A 23826-nucleotide genomic window follows, 5' to 3' on the forward strand; every position below is an offset into this window, starting at 1 on the left:
GGGACATGGGGGCTGTTCAGAGGGGAGCCTAGCGCCCTGGTGTCATTCAGAGAATGGTGGCTGGCCGCCTGCCCTCTCAGAGTCTGGCGAGGCACTGACTATATAAAGTATTATTAATCGCATATTTCTCCTGCTAAAATGTTTATTTAGGAGACTGCAAACTGAGATGGGGCAGAGCCCAAGCGCTCTTAAAGAGGGGGTTGCCATGTTCTCCTCTCTTTCTACAGAGTGGTACATGGTAAATTAACCATCCATTCCTGAAAAGTGACAGTCAGCTCCGTCTCTTCAGTTGTTTGTCCCTCAGAATCAACTGACAAGAAAAGTCTAGCTAACTGCATCGGAGAAGAGCCTACAAAGGCAGTACAGTAAAACTGTCCGAACATTTCAATGACGCATACATTTTAAATCACTCTCACTGCAAGATACCCAATTACCATGGCAATGTCTCAGGATTGCAATGAAATACAGTAATCACACCTGTATAGGAAGTACAAATATAATTTACATCCTAGTAATACTACGACAGCCGAAAACACAATTACCAGGTAATACATTATGACATAGTACAGAGTGAAGGGTTACAAGGTATTTATCCATCAGCTATGTCATAGTGCAGCGTACAAAGTTCCGGCCTTTCACTTCTGCTATGGCACTGGTTTCGTAATTGCCTGGTAACAGCCCATCAGTTACATGCATGCCGGTAAAACACCCCAAGTACACCATGATGCTGGATACAAAATGACTGAGTAAAAACATTCCACTATGCCATGGTGCTAGATGCAGAATTGTAATTTAATAATCCAATGGCTTTACAATGGTAATGGACGCAGGAATGCTAGGTAATAAACAGCCATATGTATCATGTTGGGGGATATAGGACAGCCAGAACATAACCTGTAAAGATTAAAGTGTCGCTCATGTGCTTTCGACTAGGTGCTACTCACATCGAGGAAGCTGATGTTGATGTGCAGGTCGATATCGGCATCGTCGATGGTGCCATACTCTCTAAGGACAAAACATTGGATTTTAAGGGAAAGACAAAAGAGATTTGGTAAGTAAGATACAAGGCTATGGTATCGAAAAAGTTTATAATGAAAAATAGATTTGAATGTACAAACAAAAACAAAATTCAGACACAAATATATACAACATGCACACACTCCAACTACACAATAAAGAGAAAAAACACTCTGAAACAGACATGCAAATTATACCCAAATTGACAGAAATTCAAACTCCTCCCTATCTTCAACGCAAATTTGTTTCCAATAGATTGCCAAATATCGACTGTTAGAAATGGGGTTTCCAGTTGGCTAGGGTATGCACCTAAGCCAGGCAGAACCCACCACTCTAGTCAGGGTAAGCAAATTACACACACAAGAAAACCCCTGCTCACCCCCTTGGTAGCTTGCCACAGAGCAGTCAGGCTTATCCCAGAGATAATGTGTAAAATATGTGTACACACACACACACAGTAACACAGTAAAAACTCTACAAAAGGACTTTACACCATTTTAAAAAAATCAAGATATCACTTTTTTAAAGATCAATCAATCAATAAAAGCTTTATTCGGAAAGCAAAGCACATCCATAAAAGCAAAGTACAAAATACAGCATGATTAATGAATAAGGTATTACAATTGAAGATTTGTTCGGTGCCTTATACAAAATTTTAAAAACTTTGCGATATTAAAACATGTTGCAGGAGAGTCCAACATTTGTAAAGCCAACAAGGCAGGACGGCATTCGCGTAGAGACATTTGTAGCAAAAGCGGTTTCAGCCAGCGTATTCTAGGTTCACAAAAAAATTTGCAGAAAAAAGTAACGTGTAAAAGGGACTGTAAAGAAGTATCGTCGCAGGGGCAGGTGGGAAGTTCCCTTGACCAGTCATTAGTATTGGGAAAGGTGATGAGTCGGTGAAAGTTGTTAAGTCTAAATCTCGTGAGTAAAAATACATCATAAGTTGACAGATTTAAAATAAGGTAGGGCTCTATATTGTAGGAGGTTTGAATTAATAAAGAATGCTGAACGGAGGGTTTGCTGGCTTCAACTGCCAAACGGAGATCATCAAGATGTTTTAGACACTCCGCCTTGAATAGTTTTCTCGGTATCTTTGACATGTCTTGGGGAGTAGTGTAGAAGTTGGGATGTCCCAAATCATTACAGAATTTGTAAACATAATGCAGTCAAGGAATTTTATGGAAATGTGCCAGTTTTTGACAGTCCCTAATGATTGCTTGGGTTAGAAGCAATTTTTCTGAGGACCAAATACGATGCCACAACAAGATTGGTTGCAATCGGATGGTATCAGTAATATATGGCAAACCAACTTCTTGGTGGCAGAAAAAAGTTGATGAGGATTTGGGGACTGATAGTAAGTGTCTCAAGAAGCTGTTTTCGTTTTTTTGAATGGAATCAACTTCGGCGTATCCCCATATACCCGCTCCATAAGTGGCTGTGGTGATACATTTTGGGCGGTAAATTTCCAGAGTTTCTTTAGGGGGTCTCTTTCCAAGTCTCTGAGTAAAGGAGACTAGGGCCATGGTGGATTTTAAAAACTGGAGATTTCTGTCCTCAATTGCCCTCTTCCAGGACCACTCCTAGATAGGGATATGTTGTGTGATCGATCTTGGTGTCGTTGATGTAAATGCCTAGTCCCTTTGGTGATTTTTTGCCGGAGGTCATCGTGAATGTTTTGGTGGGGTTTATTTTTAGATTTAGGTTGGACATAAAGTTATAATATCGATTCAGGGAGCGTTGTAGTTCTAATGGGGTACGAGCGAGGATTACCGCATCATCTGCATAAAGTAATGCGGGAATTTGACGGCTCTTAATCTGGGGCAGGTCCTGGCTTCCCTCCAGCATGGCTGCCTCCAGGCCGTTGGTATAGATGGTAAAAAGAAAGGGAGCCAGGACACAGCCCTGCCTAACTCCCCGCTCGACCCTGAATGACGATGATAACTGGCCCCCAGTACCGAACCTCACTCTGGCAGTGGCGCCAGAGTAGAGATCTCTGATGTAATTAACTATTGTTAAGTCCACCCCCATATCCACCATGATAGACCATAATTTGGTGTATGAAACACAGTCCAACGCTGCAGAGAGGTCAACATAAGCCCTGTAAAAGTTTCCTCCCTTTGCGTTAACGTATTTTCCTCTTAGTAGGACCAGGTTTAAAACCTGGTCGATGGTACTCAGGCCCTCCCTAAAACCATATTGAAGGTCGGAGATGATGTTATTATGCTCCGTCCAACATTGCAGCCGGTCGAGTAAAATGCGGCCCACCACCTTACCTAAAGAATCAAGTAACGAGATGGATCGATAGCAGGACGGACTGTTTCGATCCCCCTTTTTAAAGCTAGGAACCAAGATTGACTCCGACCAGGAGTCCAATGGTCCGGTTTCGCTAGTGGCTTTCAGCACTCTGAGTAGGAGGGGGGCCCATAGTTCAATGTTGGATTTGTATAAGTCCACGGGAACCCCATCCGGGCCTGGGGCCTTCCCACCCCGACTAGCTTTGAGTGCTAGGATAGTGTCGGACAAGGCGAACTCTATAGGGGGAATTTTGGAGGCGTAGGGAGGGACTGGCAGTGTCTGAGCGAGGGGGCATGAAGATGACGAGAGAGGGTCTGTAAAACTGAACATGTGCAAAAAATGATTAATCCAATCGTGCTCGGTTATAGTAACCTCTAATGTGCCACGTTCTTTTGGGCCAGAAAAAATGAGGAGTTTATGACCTCCCAGAAAGCTGAGGAATCCTTTAATTTAGAGCTAGTTTGAAGAGCAAGCCAAAGTTCTTCCTTTAGTTCTTTTTTGCGGTTCTTAAGGGACTCATTATATGTTTTTCTCCATTGGGAAACCTCTGCTTTGTCTCTCGGGACTCTCTTTAGGGCCATTTTAAGTGCTTTATGTGCCTTGGAGCATGTTGAGTTAAACCAACTTACTACCGATTTCTTTTTGGATTTTGGAAAAGTAGTAAGAGCCTTGTATATCTCTGTCGTGATGATTTTAAAATTTGCTACAACCTCATGCGATGTAGAGGACTCTGCCAAACAAATTGTAAAAGCAGCTCTGTTCCCTTCAATTATCTCTTTAAGAGTTTTTTCTGGGTCAATACTAGACCATTTTAAGGCATAACCGTTTGGCCTGTTCATTGACAGTTTTGCTTGGGATAAAAAAAAATTGGGTGAGTAATGCAACCAGCTAGTTCCATAGTGATAGAAATCGGAAAGTGGTCGCTATATGCACAGTCATGAGTGGTAAAGTTGGTGATTAGATTGACTGCACTGTGAGACATTAATATAAAATCCATACAAGTCAAAGCACCTCTACCGTGATATGTGGGGCTACTCTTAACATTTGGGATTATTAATTCGTTTGAAAAAGTTATTTGTAGGAGGGACATGGTTTCATTCATCAACAGACCTTTGGGAGAGTGAGAAAAATGAGTAAACGAAGATTCGTTGTGTTCCATAAAGCCACAAGTGATGTTGTTTTTTTCACAAAGTGGTAAGTTAAAGTCTCCTCCCCAAATTAAGATGGGGTTTTTGACTAGGGGCTGATTGTGATACTCTATAAGGAAACAGCGAATTTCGTTCAACAGACCTATCCGGTAAGAATCTTGCAAATTGTTATAAAAGTTGACAATGAGCACATAAGTAAGTTTATTGAGTATTAAAGATATTATCTGGTAATTTGGGTCAGTTTCTAGAACGCTGGTAGATTGGGCTGGAATAAGATTGGAGATATAGGTTACTAGACCTCCCTTGGCCCGTCCTGAGGAAGAGGGAAGCGCTGGCGAAAAAAAGGTCTTGTAGCCAGTGAGATGAGTGGGAAAAAGTGCCCACGTTTCCTGCAGGCAGAGGATATCGTACTGCCTAACAAATGCTAGCCAGCCCTCATGATGAATTTTTGAGTGGAGACCTGCAATGTTCCAGTAGATTGCACTAACTGGGTAGGAAGTAGGAAGTTTTTCTGATCTATTTGGTGAAGTTAGATTATAAGTTTTTTGGGCAAGAGAAAGATCCTCAGGAATGGAAATCTGTTTGGGATCATAGTCAGTTATAGTTGGAGGAATAGTTTGAATGTCTACAGGGTTGGATGAGAGTAATGAAAGTGCTTGTGGAGATTTATTAGGAAGGAAAAATTGAGACGCAAATGAAGATAGGGCGTTACTTGCTAGGGGAGGCTCTAGTTCTGGAATCGGGGTTGAAAGACATGAGTTTTTAGTGCTTGTTTGCACAAAATTTGAAATTTTAGCAAACTTGGTGGTCGTGGCTAGTCAGTCTACCTCCTCTATTAATGACAATGAGGCGAATCTGTTTTGTGTGAGAATGGAGCCATTTGAAATTTTTGATAAATCAGAGAGTGGCCGGTAGAAAAACCAAGTGGTACAGAAAGAATGGCGGTTGGAATAGGCGAGAGAGATCTTCCTTTTGTGCTAAAATAGAACGGGCAGCTCTAGGGGTACTAAAGTTAACGATAATACAGCCGCCTGGATGGATTTGGTGAAGGACCGATCCAGGCGACTCTCCGTACCATGATTATTTGGTTGGAATTTAGCATGTTAAAGTGTTTATGTTTGACTAGCCAATCCACCGCTTTGTTTCGCAAAGAGGCCCAGGATTCTGTCACTCCTTGGACTATAGGGGGAACACCAGTTAAAACTACAATGTATGGGCACGTAGCAGGCGGCAAATTTGGACGTTCTAAGTTTGGATGTGAACTTGAAATTTTACAACCACTAACTGGGTAAGTTTTCTTTGGTTGAGGATGTATCGTAGGTAAATTCTTAACTGTCGTACTCCTATCAAGTGGAGGGTAAGTGGGTTGTTGTGAAATTCCAGTAGGCAGAGAACGAGTATGGTCCTCAGGATGACCAGAGAGATTAGTCTGAGGAACAAAGTGAGTAAAAGGTTTTGGTAAACCATCGGATCTCGGTACACTAAGTCTGGGTGAATCTTTTGTTTCTAGAATATGCTTCAGTTTTAGCTCAAAGGACTTGAGTGTGTCATTTAGCTTAGAAAAAAGGCTGTGAGCTATGGACTCGAGATTACGGTCTAGGGTGATCTTTATTTCTTCTGTAAGATATTTGAAATTTTGTTGGGAAACATTATCAGGTAAAGCTACATTCAAAGTAGGGTGGGCCACAGGGAGAGGTGGTCCTTGGTCAGTTTGTGTGCCCAGAGATTGCATTTTCGGTTTGGAAGGGTTTTTGCGTTGTTTAGTTACTCTGCACTTTTTCTCAGTAAACCCCAAGGCCGTAACTTGTGGGTGTTTCACTTTCCCTCGGGTTTGTTGTCCCTTCGTAGAAGGTGTAACGGGGGGAGGGTTAGTGTCGCTAATGGAAGATTGAATTTGTGTGATAGGGATTGTGGGAATGAGGGTAGAACTGAGAAAGGGCGAAGTGGAAGGGAGGGGAAGGGTGCTTTGAGGTAATAGTCTGAGCGGGGACTGTTGGGAAGGGTCGATCGAGAGTCTGCGCTCTATAAGGTTTATTTCTTTGCTTAATATGGAATCGGCCCGGAGAAGATAAGCGTCCAATGTCCCCACAGAGCTATTACGTATCTCCATGTTTTTAGCACAAGTAGTATTGCAACAAAATGTCAAGAATATAACCAAAGCTAATTAAAAACAGGCGAAGTTTGAACCAAACAGTACTCACAGAGGTTGAGCCATCAATGCAATGTAAGCAAATGGCCCGTGTTCGTGAAACAGCACAAGAGGGAATAGCAGGAATAGCGGTTGACAGGGACCTGGCCCAGCCCAGCCTCTGTCTGCCTGCGATGGCCTCAGACGGTCCCGCCCTTGTCCCGGGCTTCTCCCGGCGCTTCCCACGCGCTTCCTCGCGGGAGGAGGGCCAAGTCACGCCTTTGTAGCGCCTCCTGGCGCGCTTCCAGATCGCTGACAGCTGTGCCGCCTGACTGAGGGCTGCGGGGCTGCGGGGCTGCTGGTAGTTGTGGTCCTTGTGAGGGGAGGTGCTGAGCCCGGCCTGCACTGGAGCAAGAGATGGGAGTGCTCCTGTGCCTCAGCAGATCTCTGCCGATTTCACACTGCTTTCCCACAGAATTATATCGCCCCAGGGACTCGGCCCCAGACACGCTTTTGTAGCGCCTCCTGGCGCTCTTCCAGATCGCTGACAGCTGTGCCGCCTGGCTGAGGGCTGCGGGGCTGCTGGTAGTTGTGGTCCTTGTGAGGGGAGGTGCTGAGCCCGGCCGGCACTGGAGCAAGAGATGGGAGTGCTCCTGTGCCTCAGCGGAGCTCTGCCGATTTCACGCTGCTTCCCCACAGAATTATATCGCCCCAGGGACTCGGCCCCAGTCACGCCTTTGTAGCGCCTCCTGGTGCGCTTCCAGATCGCTGACAGCTGTACCGCCTGACTGAGGGCTGCGGGGCTGCTGGTAGTTGTGGTCCTTGTGAGGGGAGGTGCTGAGCCCGGCTGGCACTGGAGCAAGAGATGGGAGTGCTCCTGTGCCTCAGAGGAGCTCTGCCGATTTCACACTGCTTCCCCACAGAATTATATTGCCCCAGGGACTCGGCCCCAGTCACGCCTTTGTAGCGCCTCCTGGCGCGCTTCCAGATCGCTGACAGCTGTGCCACCTGACTGAGGGCTGCGGGGCTGCTGGTAGTTGTGGTCCTTGTGAGGGGAGGTGCTGAGCCCGGCCGGCACTGGAGCAAGAGATGGGAGTGCTCCTGTGCCTCAGTGGAGCTCTGCCGATTTCACGCTGCTTCCCCACAGAATTATATAATTAAATTGAGTATAGATCTTAGAAGTCAACAATAGCTCCAACCAGGGCTATTTAGTCGTGGTCGACGTCAACAACTCCACAAAGTCAGTCCGACCTCGATGGAGCGAGGGCCATTTACGGAATCAAGCAGACCCCAGTACAGTACCTTAGAGGCGTCGTAAAAAACAAAGACAATGAAAAACACAGAGGAGGTTAGGCGTCACAGAGACCAGTGCGGCGTAGGTTCCTCACTGTTGGAAGGGAGGTGATGTGTGGGTTCCTTAATGCCAGGCAAGGGAGGTGATACATTGGTTCCTTACTGCTGCAGGGAAGGTGATGCTACAGTTGCCGGTGCGGTACCTCGGTTCCTTACTGTGGAGCAGCGCCGATGAAGTGTCGTGAGTCAAGCCGTGAGGCTTCAGTTTCCACGGTGCCGATGTCGGACCAGGCCACAGTCATCTGAGTCGGAGCAGTGCACCACAGACTCCAGTGGTGCGGTGCTCAGGACTCATGTAATGACGGATCTTCGGAAGTGCTGCATCGTTGTCGGAGCCTGCGGTGTAAGTCGCGATTGGTACGTTAAGTGGGACGGCAGCGGCACACTCGTCAGACCTGCAAACAGACGCTGGTTCCGAAAATCGATTGGCGTTGATGCCTTGGGTTCTTCTTAGTAGCACCCCAAACTCACTTCCAAGTGCCCAGGAACTGAAATTAGCACCAATTGCCAAGTAAGACTCCTCAGCAGAGGGGTCCAGAGGTTGCAGGTGAAGTCTTTGATGGCCCTGAGACTTCTTAACAGGAGGCAAGCTCAACTCAAGCCCTTGGGGAACATTGGAAGCAAGATGTAGAAAGCAAAGTCCAGTCCTTTCACTCCAAGGGCAGAAGCAACAAACAGCAGGTCAACACAGCAAAGCAAACAACAAAGTTGCAGCCCCTCTTGAGCTATCCAGCTCTTCTTCCTGGCAGAATGTCCTCAACCCAGAAGTGTTGAGTATATGGTGTCAGAGGTCCAGTACCTGTACCCATTTCAGCCTTTTAAGTAGGCAAACTTCAAAGGAAAGTCTTTATAGGGCACAAAACCTTGCCATTCCCCGCCCTGGCTTCAGACATAATACAGGGGGTGGAGACTTCTTTGTGTGAGGACAGGCACAGCCCTATTCAGGTGTCAGTGTCAACTCCTCCCACCACTCTAGCTCAGGAAGTCCCATCAGTCTGATGATGGGCCATCAGGATATGCAGGGCACACCTCAGCTCCTTTTGTGTGACTGTCTAGAGTGGATGCACAAACAGCCCAACTGTCATCCTGACCCAGACGTGTATTCAGAAACCGGTAGAGGCACAGATTGATTAAAGAAAGAAAGTTCCAACTTTCTAATAGTGGCATTTTCAGACCTGCAATTTAAAATCCACTTAATCAAAATGTGTTTTTAAATTGTGAGTCTAGAGACACCAACCTCTAATTTTCTATCTGCTCCCAATTTGCAGATACACTTGTAAGATGTTACAAGGCTGCTCCAATGCTAACCTATCAAAGAGATATGCCTTTCTGTAGTGAAAAACTAATTTAGTAGCATTTCACTACTAGGACATGTAAAATACAACAGCACATTTCCTACCTTTTAAATACACTGCACCCTGCCCATGGGGCTGCCTTGGGCCTACCTTAGGGGTGCCTTACATGTAATAAAAGGGAAGGTTTGGGCCTGGCAAGTGGGTGCACTTGCCAGGTCGAAATGATAGTTTAAAACTGTACACACAGACACTGTGGTGGCAGGTCTGGGGAATGTTCGCAGGGCTACTCGTGTGGGTGCCACAATCAGTGCTGCAAGCCAACAAGTAGCATTTGATTTATAGGCCCAGGGCCGCAGTGCACTATACGAGAGTCTTGCTAGTAAATCAAATAGTCAAATCATAGAGGAGCCAAATATCATTACATTTTAGACAGGAAGCACTTGCACTTTAGCATAGCATTGGTTAGCAGTGGTAAAGTGCCCAGAGTCCTAACACCAGCAAAAACAAATTGGAGCGCATAGTCAAAAACAGGTAAATGACTGGGGAAGCTACACCAAAAGTTGCCAGGTCTAACATGTGTCCCCCCAAGCTGAAAGTGGGGAGAGCTACCCAACATCTTGGGAGTTCTCATCACGAAGACGGAAGAACCTGGAAAGACCATCAGTGTTGGCCTGTTCTATTCCAGGGCATTTTCTCTGCCAGCACCCACTGTGCTTCTGGCTATCCCCATGTCAGTTGCCTTGCTCAGGCTCTGCATATTTCCAGGAATTGCCTTGTCCATTGTGCTGTTCATATTAGACATAGCATTCAATATCTTCTTGTGGTCAAGATCTCCCGCATGTCATTCTCTCAGCCTTGTAAAGTAAGTGCTCAATTGTCCTGTGTCAATGTGATGCCGTTGTTCGGTGGGTCCTGAATATACCAATGCCATTTGTCTACCTTTGTACATAGAAACATACGTAGGCTCATTTCCTGGATAGCCGTATGCCCATTACCTTATCCTGTGCCCATACGGTGAGTCGTTTATGAATGCAAGGCAATGACCGGTCCTTGTACAATGGAAGATGAACAACGCTATACCTTCCCCGGTCCTGCATAGTTGTCTCTGGATAGCTCCTAAAAATCTTCCTACCCTATATTAGTAACTGGAATATTTGAACCATTCCCATTTTCTTATGCAATAGGCCCTGGATAACCATATGGCATACAGAGTACCTTTCACAGTAGGTCATGCGGAGTCTATGTCAACTGCCTGTGCTCTTTACCCGCTCACATTAATCAGGGCTCTTTTGCCTACATTACTTTGAAAGGCAGGGTAATTCTAGTGACAGTTCTGCTGCTGTGATGGATTGATCTCCATGCCTCCACTTATCTAGGGCTCCCTAAAGATCATGTTAGGCACCTCCAGCTTTTACTGGATAAGAAATCACAATCCATTTTCAAATTGAAACCATGGGACAGCCCATCCAAGACCTTTCCAGATACGCCTTGTCTCCAGTGTAGTCCAGGACCCTCATCCTGGTCGACAGGGCCAACTGGAAGCAAAGATCAACACAGCTACAGAACAGGATGTATGAAAATATTGTGCCCGAAGTTTACAATCTCTAGTTGGAAATGTACTTTCAGGCCCTGGTTCAGGAAAGTCTTCTTGTGGGAATATTGATGTGGCCCACGATGCTCTCTATGGAATGCACAGTAACTGAGATCAGAAACAGATTATTTGGCCTTTGTGGTAAATTTGAAAAGGTTAGTCATCCAGCATACGTAGCCCATTATTTGATACCCTGCCTTTGCCTAATCACTTCACCCAATGACAGCAAGCACTATGAAGCAGTCATGTATGTAGACTTCCATTAACAAAATCAACTTGCACAATGGGGGTGTTTATTGTACTGTACCCGTAGAAGAGCATCATAAATTGCTTTTGTCATTTTCCTCTCCCCAGACGGTGGGATCCTGACAGCCTCATGTTATTTCCCGGTATTCCAACATTGGGTTCTGCATAGTTTCAAATATGTGCCAATTTGCAAATATATCCTCGGATTATCTCAATACCCTACCCATAGCCAAGGGATGAAACTTGGTACTCACGTCCACATGCAGGACACACATATGAGTGAGTAGGTACATCTGTGTCATGTGCACACTCTAGCCAATAGAGGAACTGATACATTATTTCCTATTTTATTATTCAAACTCTATTATAATATTCTGTTATCGTTGTCCATTGCATAACTAAACACAATGAAGCTGCACTCTCTGATTAGGTTGTAGAAGCCCTGCAAATGTGGGTATCTAATATATCACCCATTGGACAATTGGATATATTCACCTTCTACATATGGAGCAGTGGGAAATTCTCACTCAGAATATCTACCCATGCTTAAAGGGCTCAGTGGATTATTCCAGTCTGGTTACCCATGGATATGGGTTCTCCTGTGTTGCAATGTTTATCAAAACCAGGTGTTGGCTGCATATCTGTCCGAATTGAACTATCTAGCTAAAACAACTTAATGGATTACTTTACCCCAACCAATGTATCAACTCTAATGGATGGATGACTTTCTTTTACAAACAATATTATAAATAGCCATAGGAGAGCTGCATAACAAATGTCTTTGTTCCACATAGATGCATAGGTGTGAAGATCCATGATAATAGCCCTGCACCGACCAAATGGATGGTTGAGCACAACCCTCCTGACCTATGGATGGCTATGCCCCTGGTGATTTCTCTCTACATACCCTCTGATCACTGCATATACACATGCAGATATATCTGCACATACAAAGAGTGACTAACAGATGACTGATATTTCTCTCCATTCCCAGTAATGCATGGGTATTCCCAGGACATAATCGGTATCTCATTCAACATTCTATGATGACTGGATTTCCAGATGCTGATATCTCACACCACACAGAATGCCTACAAGCCCTCTGACTGTGTCTCTGCCTTTGATCCTGTACAGTGCTTCACTGATTTTCAGCTAGGGTCGCACTCTAAAAACATCATATACATACACACACACATGTGAGGCAACGGAGCCGGGGTAGGTTCGCAATACGAACACAGCTCCTCGTCAAAGACGCGACAAAGCATTCTGTTCTGTGTTTGCCTTCTGGGGCGAGTCTATCCATATTAAGGGTCACTTTTCCCAATCAGGTCCAGGTAAATCGCCTTGCGTCCTGTTGTGTGACTGTCTACTACTTCTCAGTGAGTTCTACACTTAGATTCTAGTCACTAAATAGCGTAGGTTTGCAGCACTAGTTCCTGAAGAATTGCCAATTGATCCTTTTGGACAGCATGAGGCAAGAAACATGTTGACCACTATCTACTTCTATGAGTTGAGTTGAGCTCCGTAAAGACCATTATATTTGAATTGAGCACCACGTTTTTAGTTGGGGAAGTGTGCTCTTTTTCATGAAATAAATTGACATTTAGCATCACTATACCTATTTTAAAACACTTTCAATCATCACACTACACTACACAACCCACACACCCTCACTTCACCATACAACATCCGAAAGAAGATCTCCGGTAAAGAGCCCCCTAGTGGGTGCCCGTGGGGCATTACATTATTAGGCCCGACGAGGAGCATGCCCAAATGATGAAGCATGACACCTCTCGGGTGTGTGAGGGCTCTTGCTCCTATATGGAGCTCTTTTTTCTGCCGGGAAGTCACAGAGACATTCTTGGCAGGTTTAAATCATGGGTAGGGACAATGGGTATTCCAAGGTGCGGTTTGCCTAGGAGAGTTTGGAATTGTCATAAACATACTTTTGTGGGCACTCCCAACCTCCTCATCATTACCCTCCCCCCCTGGAAACGGACTGAGATGTACTCCGGCACATGGCTGGAGCAACTTCCCTTCCAGGGTGGGAAGGGAAAGGTCTTTCTCCACAGGAAAAAAAATTTTCACGATGGAGAAAAAACCAAAAAGTGTGTATTTGCTCAGGGGGTTCTATTTTGTCTTGTGTAAACCTCTCCAGCTTTCTCTTTTCCCTGTTGTCTAATAGGAACTGCACACCCTCATTTACAGATGATAATACCACTGTTCATACACAAAGATTGGTGATATGCACAGGATAAACCACACCCATGCTGATATCTCTAGCCACCCCCAGTGATGTATGGATACTGGTATTCTGATATACTTGTATCGTCTACTTTACCACATTCTGGCTAGACCTTAAGACACTGCTCATAAAGAACACCTCACACAAAAGGCCATGTGCAGGTATGCACGGTTGGTTCTGGTACAAAACTACCAGAACCATCAGTACATACATGATCCCTAGGTCATTGGTATTTTGTCTGGCTCCTCTGTTCCTACCTAATTGATGTTCCTGTCCCTTTCACACACTCCACTTGCCATACCCTCAAAGCAGTGAGTGATTACGCCTTAACTGCTTGCTCCCACTCCGGTATTTCCCCTCTCCACCTTTTCTTCCCTCCCACTTAGCTTGTAGATAACAGCCAGATGTCGCCTGCATCTAGCGCTATGAGAAGGTGCTTTCCTTACTCTTGTGGCACCTCCTTTCCTATGGTGCCTATGGTGTGCTTGCTAGTTCAGTTTGTGTCCTATTCAGTTCCCACCTGCTTATGCAAGTCTCACCTTTCTGGATGTCTCTGGAGTTAGGGGCATCTTCTTTAACTGTCACCCTTTCCTTCATTGGTCTATTGTCACATGTTACTGCAAAGAGTCACTGTGATGGCAGCCTTCACAAACAAATGAATCATCTGTGTGCTTCCCAACATCAGTATCCACTACCCTGTCTCTTACCCTCTTCTTTAGCCACTCCCATCCTTCTTATCTCATTCAGTGACTTCTATCACTGCCCCAACTCTTTTAGGCCTGCCAGGAAGTCACAGAGACATTCTTGGCAGGTTTAAATCCATTGTCATAAACATACTTTTGTGGGCATTTCCAAACTGCTCATCATTAACCTTCCACCCTGGAAACAGACTTAGATCGACTCTGGCACATGGTTGGAGCAACTTTCCCTCCCGGTTGGGAAGGGAAAGGTCTTTCTCGAAAGGAAAACACTTTTTCCAATATGGAGAAAAACAGAAAAAGTGTGTATTTGCTCAGGGGGTTCTATTTTGTCTTGTGCAAACTTCTCCAGTACGAAGAACTCCCTACAGAGTGTAGTTTACTTTCAAACTATTCAATTTACTATATTCCAGGAATCAATTAGTTGTTGCCGAAATCCGATCTGTGTGATACAAAATATCGCCAAGTCATCTGCATAACCTAAGGAGGTAATTCTCGGGTCACCAAATTTAGGAGAGTTGCCATTGATTAAGTTCAAGATCTCTTGCAAGTCGACAGTGTACATCAATGCTGTAATTCATTTCCGGTCAAAAACCTTTGGGGTTAGGTCCTACCCAGCTGACATTTTTACTTGAACCCGAATTTCTCTGTGGAGAAATATCCTATCTGTAAAAGGTGATATTATTAAATTAACTACTTCAGCTCCCTCTCCTTCACTATTCGTATCCATTTTATCTGTTAAAATTGCAGTTTAATTGTGCTTTTTATGGATATTTAACTTCGAAAATTGGAAACACTTTTCGATTAGTCGTTGTGAGATTGTTGCTGGATTTAGTTCCTTTAGGGTCTAATCTTTTATTTAATTTTTGCAGTTTTTTTTACTCTTCACTAACTTTTGTACAATTGGATTCTTGATTCCTGATCAGGGGAAAGCATAGGTCCGAGTGTCAGACTGGAATCTAGATGTACTGTTTCAAGCTTATCAGGACTGCTTACTCCTTCCCTTCATTTGTGGTATTAGAGATAATATTTATTGATTCAACACTCACAGCGGCTGCTATTTATATTGGGGAAAGTTCTAGTTTGATATAGGGGTAATTCCTCCGACTTAATATATGTGGGGTCTTCCAATACCTCTACGCTGATAGTACTGTATGTATCTAATCCTCTTCTGCCAATATTTCTTTTTTTGCTTTGTTTTAGCAGTAGAGCTACTTTTGCTAGTAATAATTCTACCTGATCAATCATGTCATTGTGCACAAAAGAGATTTAAGATTGGGTATGACAGACTTAGTGTGATCACTAGGTTCTGCTGTGTATTTTTGGGTCTTCCACATATCCTTTATTTCTTGAAAGATGTCTTGTAGCAGCGCTGTTTGGTTCAATAGTAAAGACGAATGATTGATAAGGGTGTCAGGTATCATAGTTAAAGTAGTATAAATTGCGCTCTTAGCTGCTAATACTGCATAGGAAGGAGGTGTATCTTCATGCTCACTACTCATTTTGAAATTTTGAGTGACAGTGATGGTTTCATGTGATGCTAAATTTGGAGTGCATCTGAAATCTCTTACATTCTCATTGCCATAACCAATTGTTTGAATAATGCAGAGTCATCTAAGGACTTATTTGAATAATTGAAGTTAGTTAAATCAGGGGAATTCCAATTACATTCACTGCAACTATTATTAACTTCACCCACTAAATTATTTTAATCATAAATTGATTTGAGTACTAATCTATTGCTAGTTGTGTTGATACTGTTAAAAATGGGCTATTGTTGTGATTTGATTGTTTAAATTTTATTGTTAACTGCTGTGCTAGCACCGTTCCTACACCTGTTACTTGTGCTTACGCTGATTTTTGGAGACACAAAACAATTGGAAATCATCTCTTCCCTCATCTTTTTTTCACAGATATACCCAGATAATATGGTTTAGATACAACTCTTCTCTACTTGATTAGTCACCCTATAGATATTTTCTCTCTTGGTAGCTTCATACCTAATGTATGATCTCTGTGACTGTGTTAGCATTTTGTATTACTCTGTATGTATTGATTAGGATCTGGTAACAGACAGTACATTCTAGTAACAACATTTGAGGCAAGAAAAGATATCCACAGGAAATGAAAGGGCAATATTATCGGCCCGAGACATGAGCATTTGGTGTTTGTAACATTTAGCCCTATTTTATTATATTCCTGATAACAAACCATAAAAAAGAATTTTGAATTAGCATCCTTTTTTGTCTTGGTGCCTAACATGTGAGCACTGACACAGACACAAGGATGTTGCTCCTACAGACTGATGCGAGACATAGTAAAAGCAGGATGTGTTGACGGTAACTGAATATTCCAGAGGTCTCTGTTTTGATTGCTATAAACCAAAGGGGGATTGATCGCTAATCTTCATGCTGCTCTAAACTGACTTTAAAGTTTAAATATGTCTGTAGCTAATGTGGCTTTCAACTTGATGTTGATAGTGCAGCTCACATTCTCCGCCTCGCCTTATCTCTGTCCCTCCAGTCGATGAACAATGGGTGAAGGACACCAAGCACTACAAACAGAGCCAGCCGCCACCTTATCTCAGAGGCAGAGCGCTCAGCCCAGCAATGATTCCACAGGAGACCCTATACAGTGGCATCGTGAGGGCCCTGGTCCTGAAATTCCCACAACACCCTCATTGTTTCTCCAGACACATTATTTCAGCAGGATCTAAGAGTGCCTGATAGACACAAGTTGATATTTCAGTTTAAAAGCTGGCTGCACACACATGCGGTACAGGAGAGGTCTGTGCAGGTAGGAGCGGTGGGGCGGGGTGAGGGAGACTCGACAGACGACGAGGGAACATATTTATATATTTAATTTTCCCTTGGCGTCGTCTGTCGAGTATCCCACCCAACCCCCCCTCACCCCCCGGCCCACACACACACCGCTCTTACCTGCACAGGCCGTTCCTGGTGCAGTGCACAAGACAATAGATAGCTGCCTACAGACTTGCCAATATCTATATTTGCACCCAATCATATCTGGATTTAACTACAGTGCTGCGTCTGTATAGGGTCAATGGGATTCTTGGTATATCCCACAATGCATATACCATTCCCTGCTCACACCCAGTGCATGGCTGGATATAAATATTCTGATTTATTCGACCACATAAAAACTGAATACAAACATTGAAATATTTCTAACATCCAATGCTTTGAATTTAGCTACTTTTGCTGATATGTCTGGGCCTGCTTTGGAGTTTGGCAGATGGGACACTTCGTTCGCCATATGACCAGAGCATTATATCCTATGACACTTGTAATACAGTGGACGGGATATCTGCCACGCTTGTAACATAGCATTCTATCCAACAAACAGTACATCAGGCCCTTCGTCGACACCCAGTGTTGCGTTAATATGTCTATGATAAAAGCTCTGTTCTTATCCAGTGGATATACATACTGAAAAGTGATGCCTGTCAATACCCAATTGTGGCTGTACACATAAACAAATCTTTATCCATGCCTAATGGTGTCTGACATGTATATGCTCACCTTTCTGCCCAAATATATCGATGCTGAAAAAAACCCTAGCACTTAGGTTTTCATAAGCAACTGCTGTACGTTCTTCAGATACCCAAGAGCTCGCTAAACGTACCTCACAGATACAGAATTTTCACTGTAGAGTTCTTTTACGGCATCAATATCTGCATCAAGTTGCGGATGTCGATATAAATCAGCTGCACACGTACCCTGAAATACAGGCAAATAAAAGTAGTAATAGTTGGGTTACTACATTGTGCAAGAATGAGAGCACAGCTGAAATCAAGTAAAATTAATACAGGAAGAAACAAGCCTTGGCAAAGATAAAGAGTCTGGTGTTCCTACTAGTGATAAATTATTGTATATTAGGCATACAGGATGCAGATATGTTTTGCATATAGTTCTGAAAGATTGAGGGGAACGTTCATTTTGTAAAGATATTATTATGCACCATTTCTCTCAATCTATGCCTTATCTTCTGCGTTTACCACTCTTCTCTCTGTGTTCAACTTATTTCTATGCATGCCTTACTGCCCCAAAGTCTGGAATGGAAAGAAAACAAGGAGTGGAAACATCTATGGAGTCCTCTGGATGTAAACCACAATGTCAGATGGGTTAGAGGCTGAGCAGGCTCCTCACAGGTGAAGGGTCCGAAGACTTCTGAACATTCTCTGGATGCCTAGATGTCCTCTATTCAGTCACAACCAGCTGGACAGCAAGGGCTTCATGGTTCCTCAGTGGCACATATCCTTACGGCATGCTCCACACTTGTCTTCAGTCAGCTGGGTATTGATGGTTACCATCATGACTTTTCTTCCGGGGCAGGTCATGGCAGCAGGTGGCTCCATTGTACAAGACGCGGTCCCACATTTCGAGAGCAGTAAAATCAGGCAGTCTCTCAGAGCAAGTGGCACACCTTTGTTGATGAAAAAAATAAACACAAGCCACTCAATCCAATTTGAGAGACACTGGCAAGAATCCAAAGCCAATGATGAGGTCTTCAACCCAAGCATTTTAACTCCCGAGAATACAGTGCAAGTTATATGTCTACAGTGGAAGGAACAGGCATCCACTAATTGGGCAAAATAAGCTATTTTCCACAGGAGACTCTAGAATGGAATGCCGTCTTCTGCTTCTAGACAGCAATAGGCTCAGGTGGTCATCAGGAATTGAATTGGTCCAATACAAATCAAACACATGATCTGAGGTAAGCAACATCCAGACAGTTCTCGGAAGAAGATATGCCGAGGCAGTGAAACCGAGTCAAACCTGCTTGCTCATTGCAGCCAGAAATGAGACCTGAGCCTCTTGGGCTGCTGCAAGGACAGAGAGACCAGAAGAGCCATAAAAAGGTACAGGGAATCGCTATTTAGTGATGGGTGCTATGTGCCTTCGTAGAGTGCACTATTTACATGACACACAAGGTCCAATAACAAATGCATCAGAGTTTTGAAGCAATAATTTCACAATTTCACACATAGAGCAATCGATACTGGCGCATTGATAATTTTGGGATGGGGATTACTGGGCAAATACAGGGTGGGCACTGCGAAATTTGGAATAACCAGAGAACTTGGTATTACTGCACAGATATTGCTTTTTGTAGCCAACCTGGATATTTTAGATTTTTGCAGCCAAAATATCCAGGAGTTACAAGGGTAACATCAGGGATGGTGGCAGTATTTCTGAATCACTTGGAATCCCGATGCAGCCAGTAACACATTGTTAGACCGCGTTTGGTGGTCCACAAGGCAGATAAAGGCTACTGGACCACAACCATGGTGGTTAGGGTCATTTGCCACAGGTATCCTGGGGTCTGTCCTACTAAGGCTCTGCCAACTGGGCAAAGAACAGCCTTTCTGCAATTGCCCCTCTAGATAATGACAGCTATCAGTCAAAGGCTTCTCATGGAGAGAGTGCTGGGAGGAAAGACTCAGAAGAACAGAATCTGCTGACTCACCCCTGTTGCCCTACCTTCCACCAAATGGCAGTGCTCAGGGGAATCTAATCAGTAATCGTTTGCTAAAAGGTCCTCATAGTATTTCTAAGGACAGTCTTGTCTATCCTCCCTCACTCTCGTGTCTGTGTCTCCTTTCTCTAGTTTCAAGAATGCAGGCAATACACTACAACTGTCTGGGGAAGCAAAGATACACACATTGCACACAATTTTACTGTCCTGTATGTCCTCACATACACAATGTATACACACACTCGACACACATGCATGGAATGTCAGTGCAAGTTGTTGAAAATGAAATCCAGAAGCCTTTATATATAAAATGATGCGTCTTTTATTTGCAGCACAGCATCAAACATCCAGCGTCTACGAGAAGCCAAGGTAAACTGACTCGAAGACGTTGTACATTCCAAACGTGCCTAGCAACGGTAAAGCACTCTTCAAAACATAATACAAAGTAATAGGAAGAGAATATAACACATCTCCCCCTTTAAAACATAAAATCAATAAATAGCAAAATCATTACATTTGCGAGGCACCTGCCTCACACGACAAGTATCTTTCACTGTGGACGCTACAGACTCATTTGGTTCATGTCCAGATGTGTGTTCAAAAGTGGAATATTCATTTAACAATTCCTCATCTTGATCATAAGCATGGTCTGCATGTACATTGGTTTCCTTGATGCCTTTGCACTTTGCCACATGCCTAACATTCCAAACATTTCCGTCCTGTGTGACTACAGTGTTCATATTCACTTTAACGACTTTGATGGCTTTACCAAATCTGGGCATGCCTTTGGAGATAATTCCAGGCAAGCGAATTCTGACCCAATCTCCAACATGAAAGCAGGACCTTTTAACTCTCCATTTACTGTCATACCATTACTTCATCTTACCTTGTTTAATTTCCACTTTCCTATTCACACGCCGTAGATCCATAACATCACATTTATTTTCCCATTTCTTTTTGAACCACCAAGGACAGAGTTTGGTTGTGGGATTCCTACATTTAAGCAATTTAAAAGGACTAACCTCTGTGATTGTGTGTGGCATGGTACGATACTTCCAGATCTTTTCTCTCAATTCATTCTTCCAGTCACCACCACATTTACGTGCATCAGTTACCCATTCTTTCAACACTCGGTTGAAACTCTCCACTTGACCGTTCCCTTGAGGCTCATATAATGCAGTAGTCATATGGCGAATGCCACAATGTACCAGAAATTCTTCCATCTCTCTAGATTTGAATTGGACTCCATTGTTCGTGATGAGTACTTCAGGGTACCCTTCTCTCGCAAATATTTCTTTGAGGAATTCAATAACAACTTTAGTTGTAATATGACTTACAAACTTTACTTTAGGCCATTTTAAATGGTAGTCAATAACCACAAGAGCAAATCTGGCATCTTGCGGTAATGAATAAAACGGTCCTGAAATATCCATGGCAAGTTTCTGCCAAGGAAATTCAAGCCAGACCATGGGTTTTAAAGGTGCAGGTACTACCCTAAGACCTCTCTCACTACTCACACAATCCTGACATTTCCTTACAATACGATCTACCATCCTGTCTAAACCAGGCCACCAAAAACTAGTTCTGATGAGCCTTTTCATAGAAGACATGCCGAGATGTTGTCTTTGTGCCAATTTAAGTACAACATCTTGCATTCCCGCTGGAGGAATACATTTTCCACTCTTGAACAGTAACTCTCCTGAGTTAGATGGTCTTGGTGATTCTTTGAGCACACAAAAATATCATCTTTGAAACATTTGACAAAAACATCACAGTCTTTGAAAATATGGTACATAGCCCTCTGAAACACTGATGCTGCTGAAACTAAACTAAAGGGCATCCTCTTATACTGGTACAGGCCCAATGGCGTAATGAAAGTAGTGCAGTATCTAGAAGCTTCTGTTAATTCTATCTGGTGGTAAGCAGACCTTAAATCTAGGGTAGAGAACACCGCAGCTCCTTCCAGCATGCTCACCACCTCATTTATGTTGGGAAGTGGTATCAATCAGCTATTACATTGCTATTTAAAGCTCTTAAATCCACACATAGTCTCAAAGATTGATCACCTTTTCTCGCCAAAACTATGGGAGAAACCCATTCTGATGACTCTATCTCCTCAATTATGTCTTCTCTGACTGAATCCTCCAGCATAGTTTTCAACTCTTGTCTGATATTTATGGGAACATTCCTTAATTTTTGTCTCACCGGGACTGTTCCTCCCTTCACTTTTATTTCGTGTGAAAAACCTTTTAATTTGCCCAACTTGTCAGAAAAAACCATGGACATTGTTGGGAAATATTCTCTTCATCACATTGGTCCGCTATGACTAAAACTGGTTCGCTTTTTCTGGGGTTTAATATAATACCCAGTTTCCACTGGTCCTTCCACCCAAGTACATTCACACCTTTCACAGCCACATACAGCTTAACCTCAGCTTTCCTTCCTTTGAATTCCAACTCTACAGGGTTGTAGCCAATTACATCAATAACAATACCATCAAAGCTTTCCGCAATAATATCAGAAGGTTTCAATTTGTCTAGGGCAAAAAGGCTTCCAAACTTCCCCTTAAAATATTTTTTTGTAATGATTGTCCATGGGGACTCCAAATCAGGTGGACCTCTTACCCCTACTTCTCCGTCCATGGTGCGTACTTCTACATTTGCACACTCACATTTGATGTCATGTCTCCTTATATCGTTAATGGATGAAATTTTACCTCTCTGAGAACTATTGTTAATATTTCTCCTTCTCATGTCCCTACACATGCGAGCAAAGTGCCCAGTGCGTCCAAATTTCACACATTCTTTTCCAATGCCACGACAATGGACAAAGGAAGCTATGTGATTAGTACTTCTACACCTGTAACATATTGTGTTCCTCCCCTTATTTTTTTTTTATACTCTCGTCCATTGGAATCAGCACACAAATTTCCCTCCCCAGCATAAACAGAGCATACTTCCTCGGAACCGGAACCCTTCTTGCTTACTACAGACACCCACTTTTCTGATTGCTCTAAAGTTTACCAATAGAAATGGCGTCCTGTAATTTAGGATCCCCTACGATCCATAACTGCTCTTGTATCTTTTTACTTCTAACATGAACTATGATCTGATCTCGTATCATTTCTTCAGTCATTTGTTCAAAGTTGCAAGGCATAGAAAGACCTCTCAATGCTGTTAAGAATTATCAAAGGATTTGTTCTCCTTTTGCGACCTGGTATAGAACTTAAATCTGTTCAGTGCAATGCTGGTGGATGGTTTGAACCTGAGTTCCATCCTAAGTAACGCTTCCTTGTACACATCTAATCTTGTTCAATTTGGGGTAGACTCCTAAATACCACCTGACCTTCTGATCCAAGGCAGCGTAATAAAATACTTTTTTTGCTCCCTGGTCCCATCCTTTGACCATCAATGGCAGTCATATATGTAATAAATTATTCTTTCCATCTCACCCAAGGCATAACTGGTTCCCCTTTATTGGGTAAGAATTTCCCTGGAGGATCAAACTGCATGGTTATAATCTTTGTTAAAAATAAACTTTTTTCTTTAAAAAAAATACAAAATGAGATTACTAAATCCCAAAACCGAGATAGAATTGATCCAACAGTACCGGGATAGTTAAGCTTATGATCGGTGTCCTAATGCCAGTCAGCAGTATAATGTAGCTCTTGAGTACCCCTTTGTTAGTGCAGACAGAATAAACTGACTCCTGATGTGGACTTCGCAGGAAACAGCTAATGAAAATACACTACTTTAGTTAAATAACTCCCAATCCTCAAAAGGAGTCAAAGATGACAGTGAATAGGAAATGGTTTAATATCCGCCAATCCAGGTGAATTTGTGGCAACCAATCGCAGTATTCCTGCAATAACACCTTCACCTAATTGATGTGCTGCTACGCGTCGCGCACGCACACTGAAACACGCGTTCTCACTTGGCAGAGAACAGGAAGCAGCGTGTTGCCCATAGAAGTACAGCGCACTTGGAATCTTGGCCGCAAATCGAGTGACACAATGGCATCTGAAAAATGCAGCGGAGCTGTACCGGTAAGGTCTCATGGCTCCACTAACGCTGCCAAAGCTGGTGCTTGTCTAACTGCGAGTAATGTTAATAAAATACCATGAATCGCTGCGCCAGTACTTGCCAAAATTGTGGGTTCTTCTTTATAAAAGCGCTTGTAGAAGCAGTTCTTCAAGTAGAAAATAGGAATTCCAGTCCATTGTAAAATCATTGTCCAGAAACGGGTTCTGTTCCTGTGCTGCTCCTCTCGATGGCAGACCCGTGGCTGGACTCAACCTCATCGCCAGTG

General features: G+C 43.4%; 1 protein-coding gene across 4 annotated transcripts in view; it reads right to left on the reverse strand.

Moving 5' to 3' along the window:
* PARP6 (poly(ADP-ribose) polymerase family member 6) overlaps window positions 1-23826 on the reverse strand; it is a 289649-nt gene that overhangs the window by 185585 nt on the left and 80238 nt on the right. For all 4 annotated transcript variants that reach the window (XM_085643949.1, XM_085643947.1, XM_085643948.1 and 1 more), the window contains exons 4-5: window positions 17665-17759; window positions 945-1005 (exon numbers count right to left, since the gene is read on the reverse strand). In XM_085643949.1, the coding sequence (XP_085500075.1) occupies window positions 945-1005; window positions 17665-17759 (156 nt within the window). The remainder of the gene's footprint in view (window positions 1-944; window positions 1006-17664; window positions 17760-23826) is intronic.

The sequence above is a fragment of the Triturus cristatus genome, chromosome 3_1, assembly GCF_964204655.1.
Source record: "Triturus cristatus chromosome 3_1, aTriCri1.1, whole genome shotgun sequence".
Taxonomy (NCBI): Eukaryota; Metazoa; Chordata; class Amphibia; order Caudata; family Salamandridae; genus Triturus; species Triturus cristatus.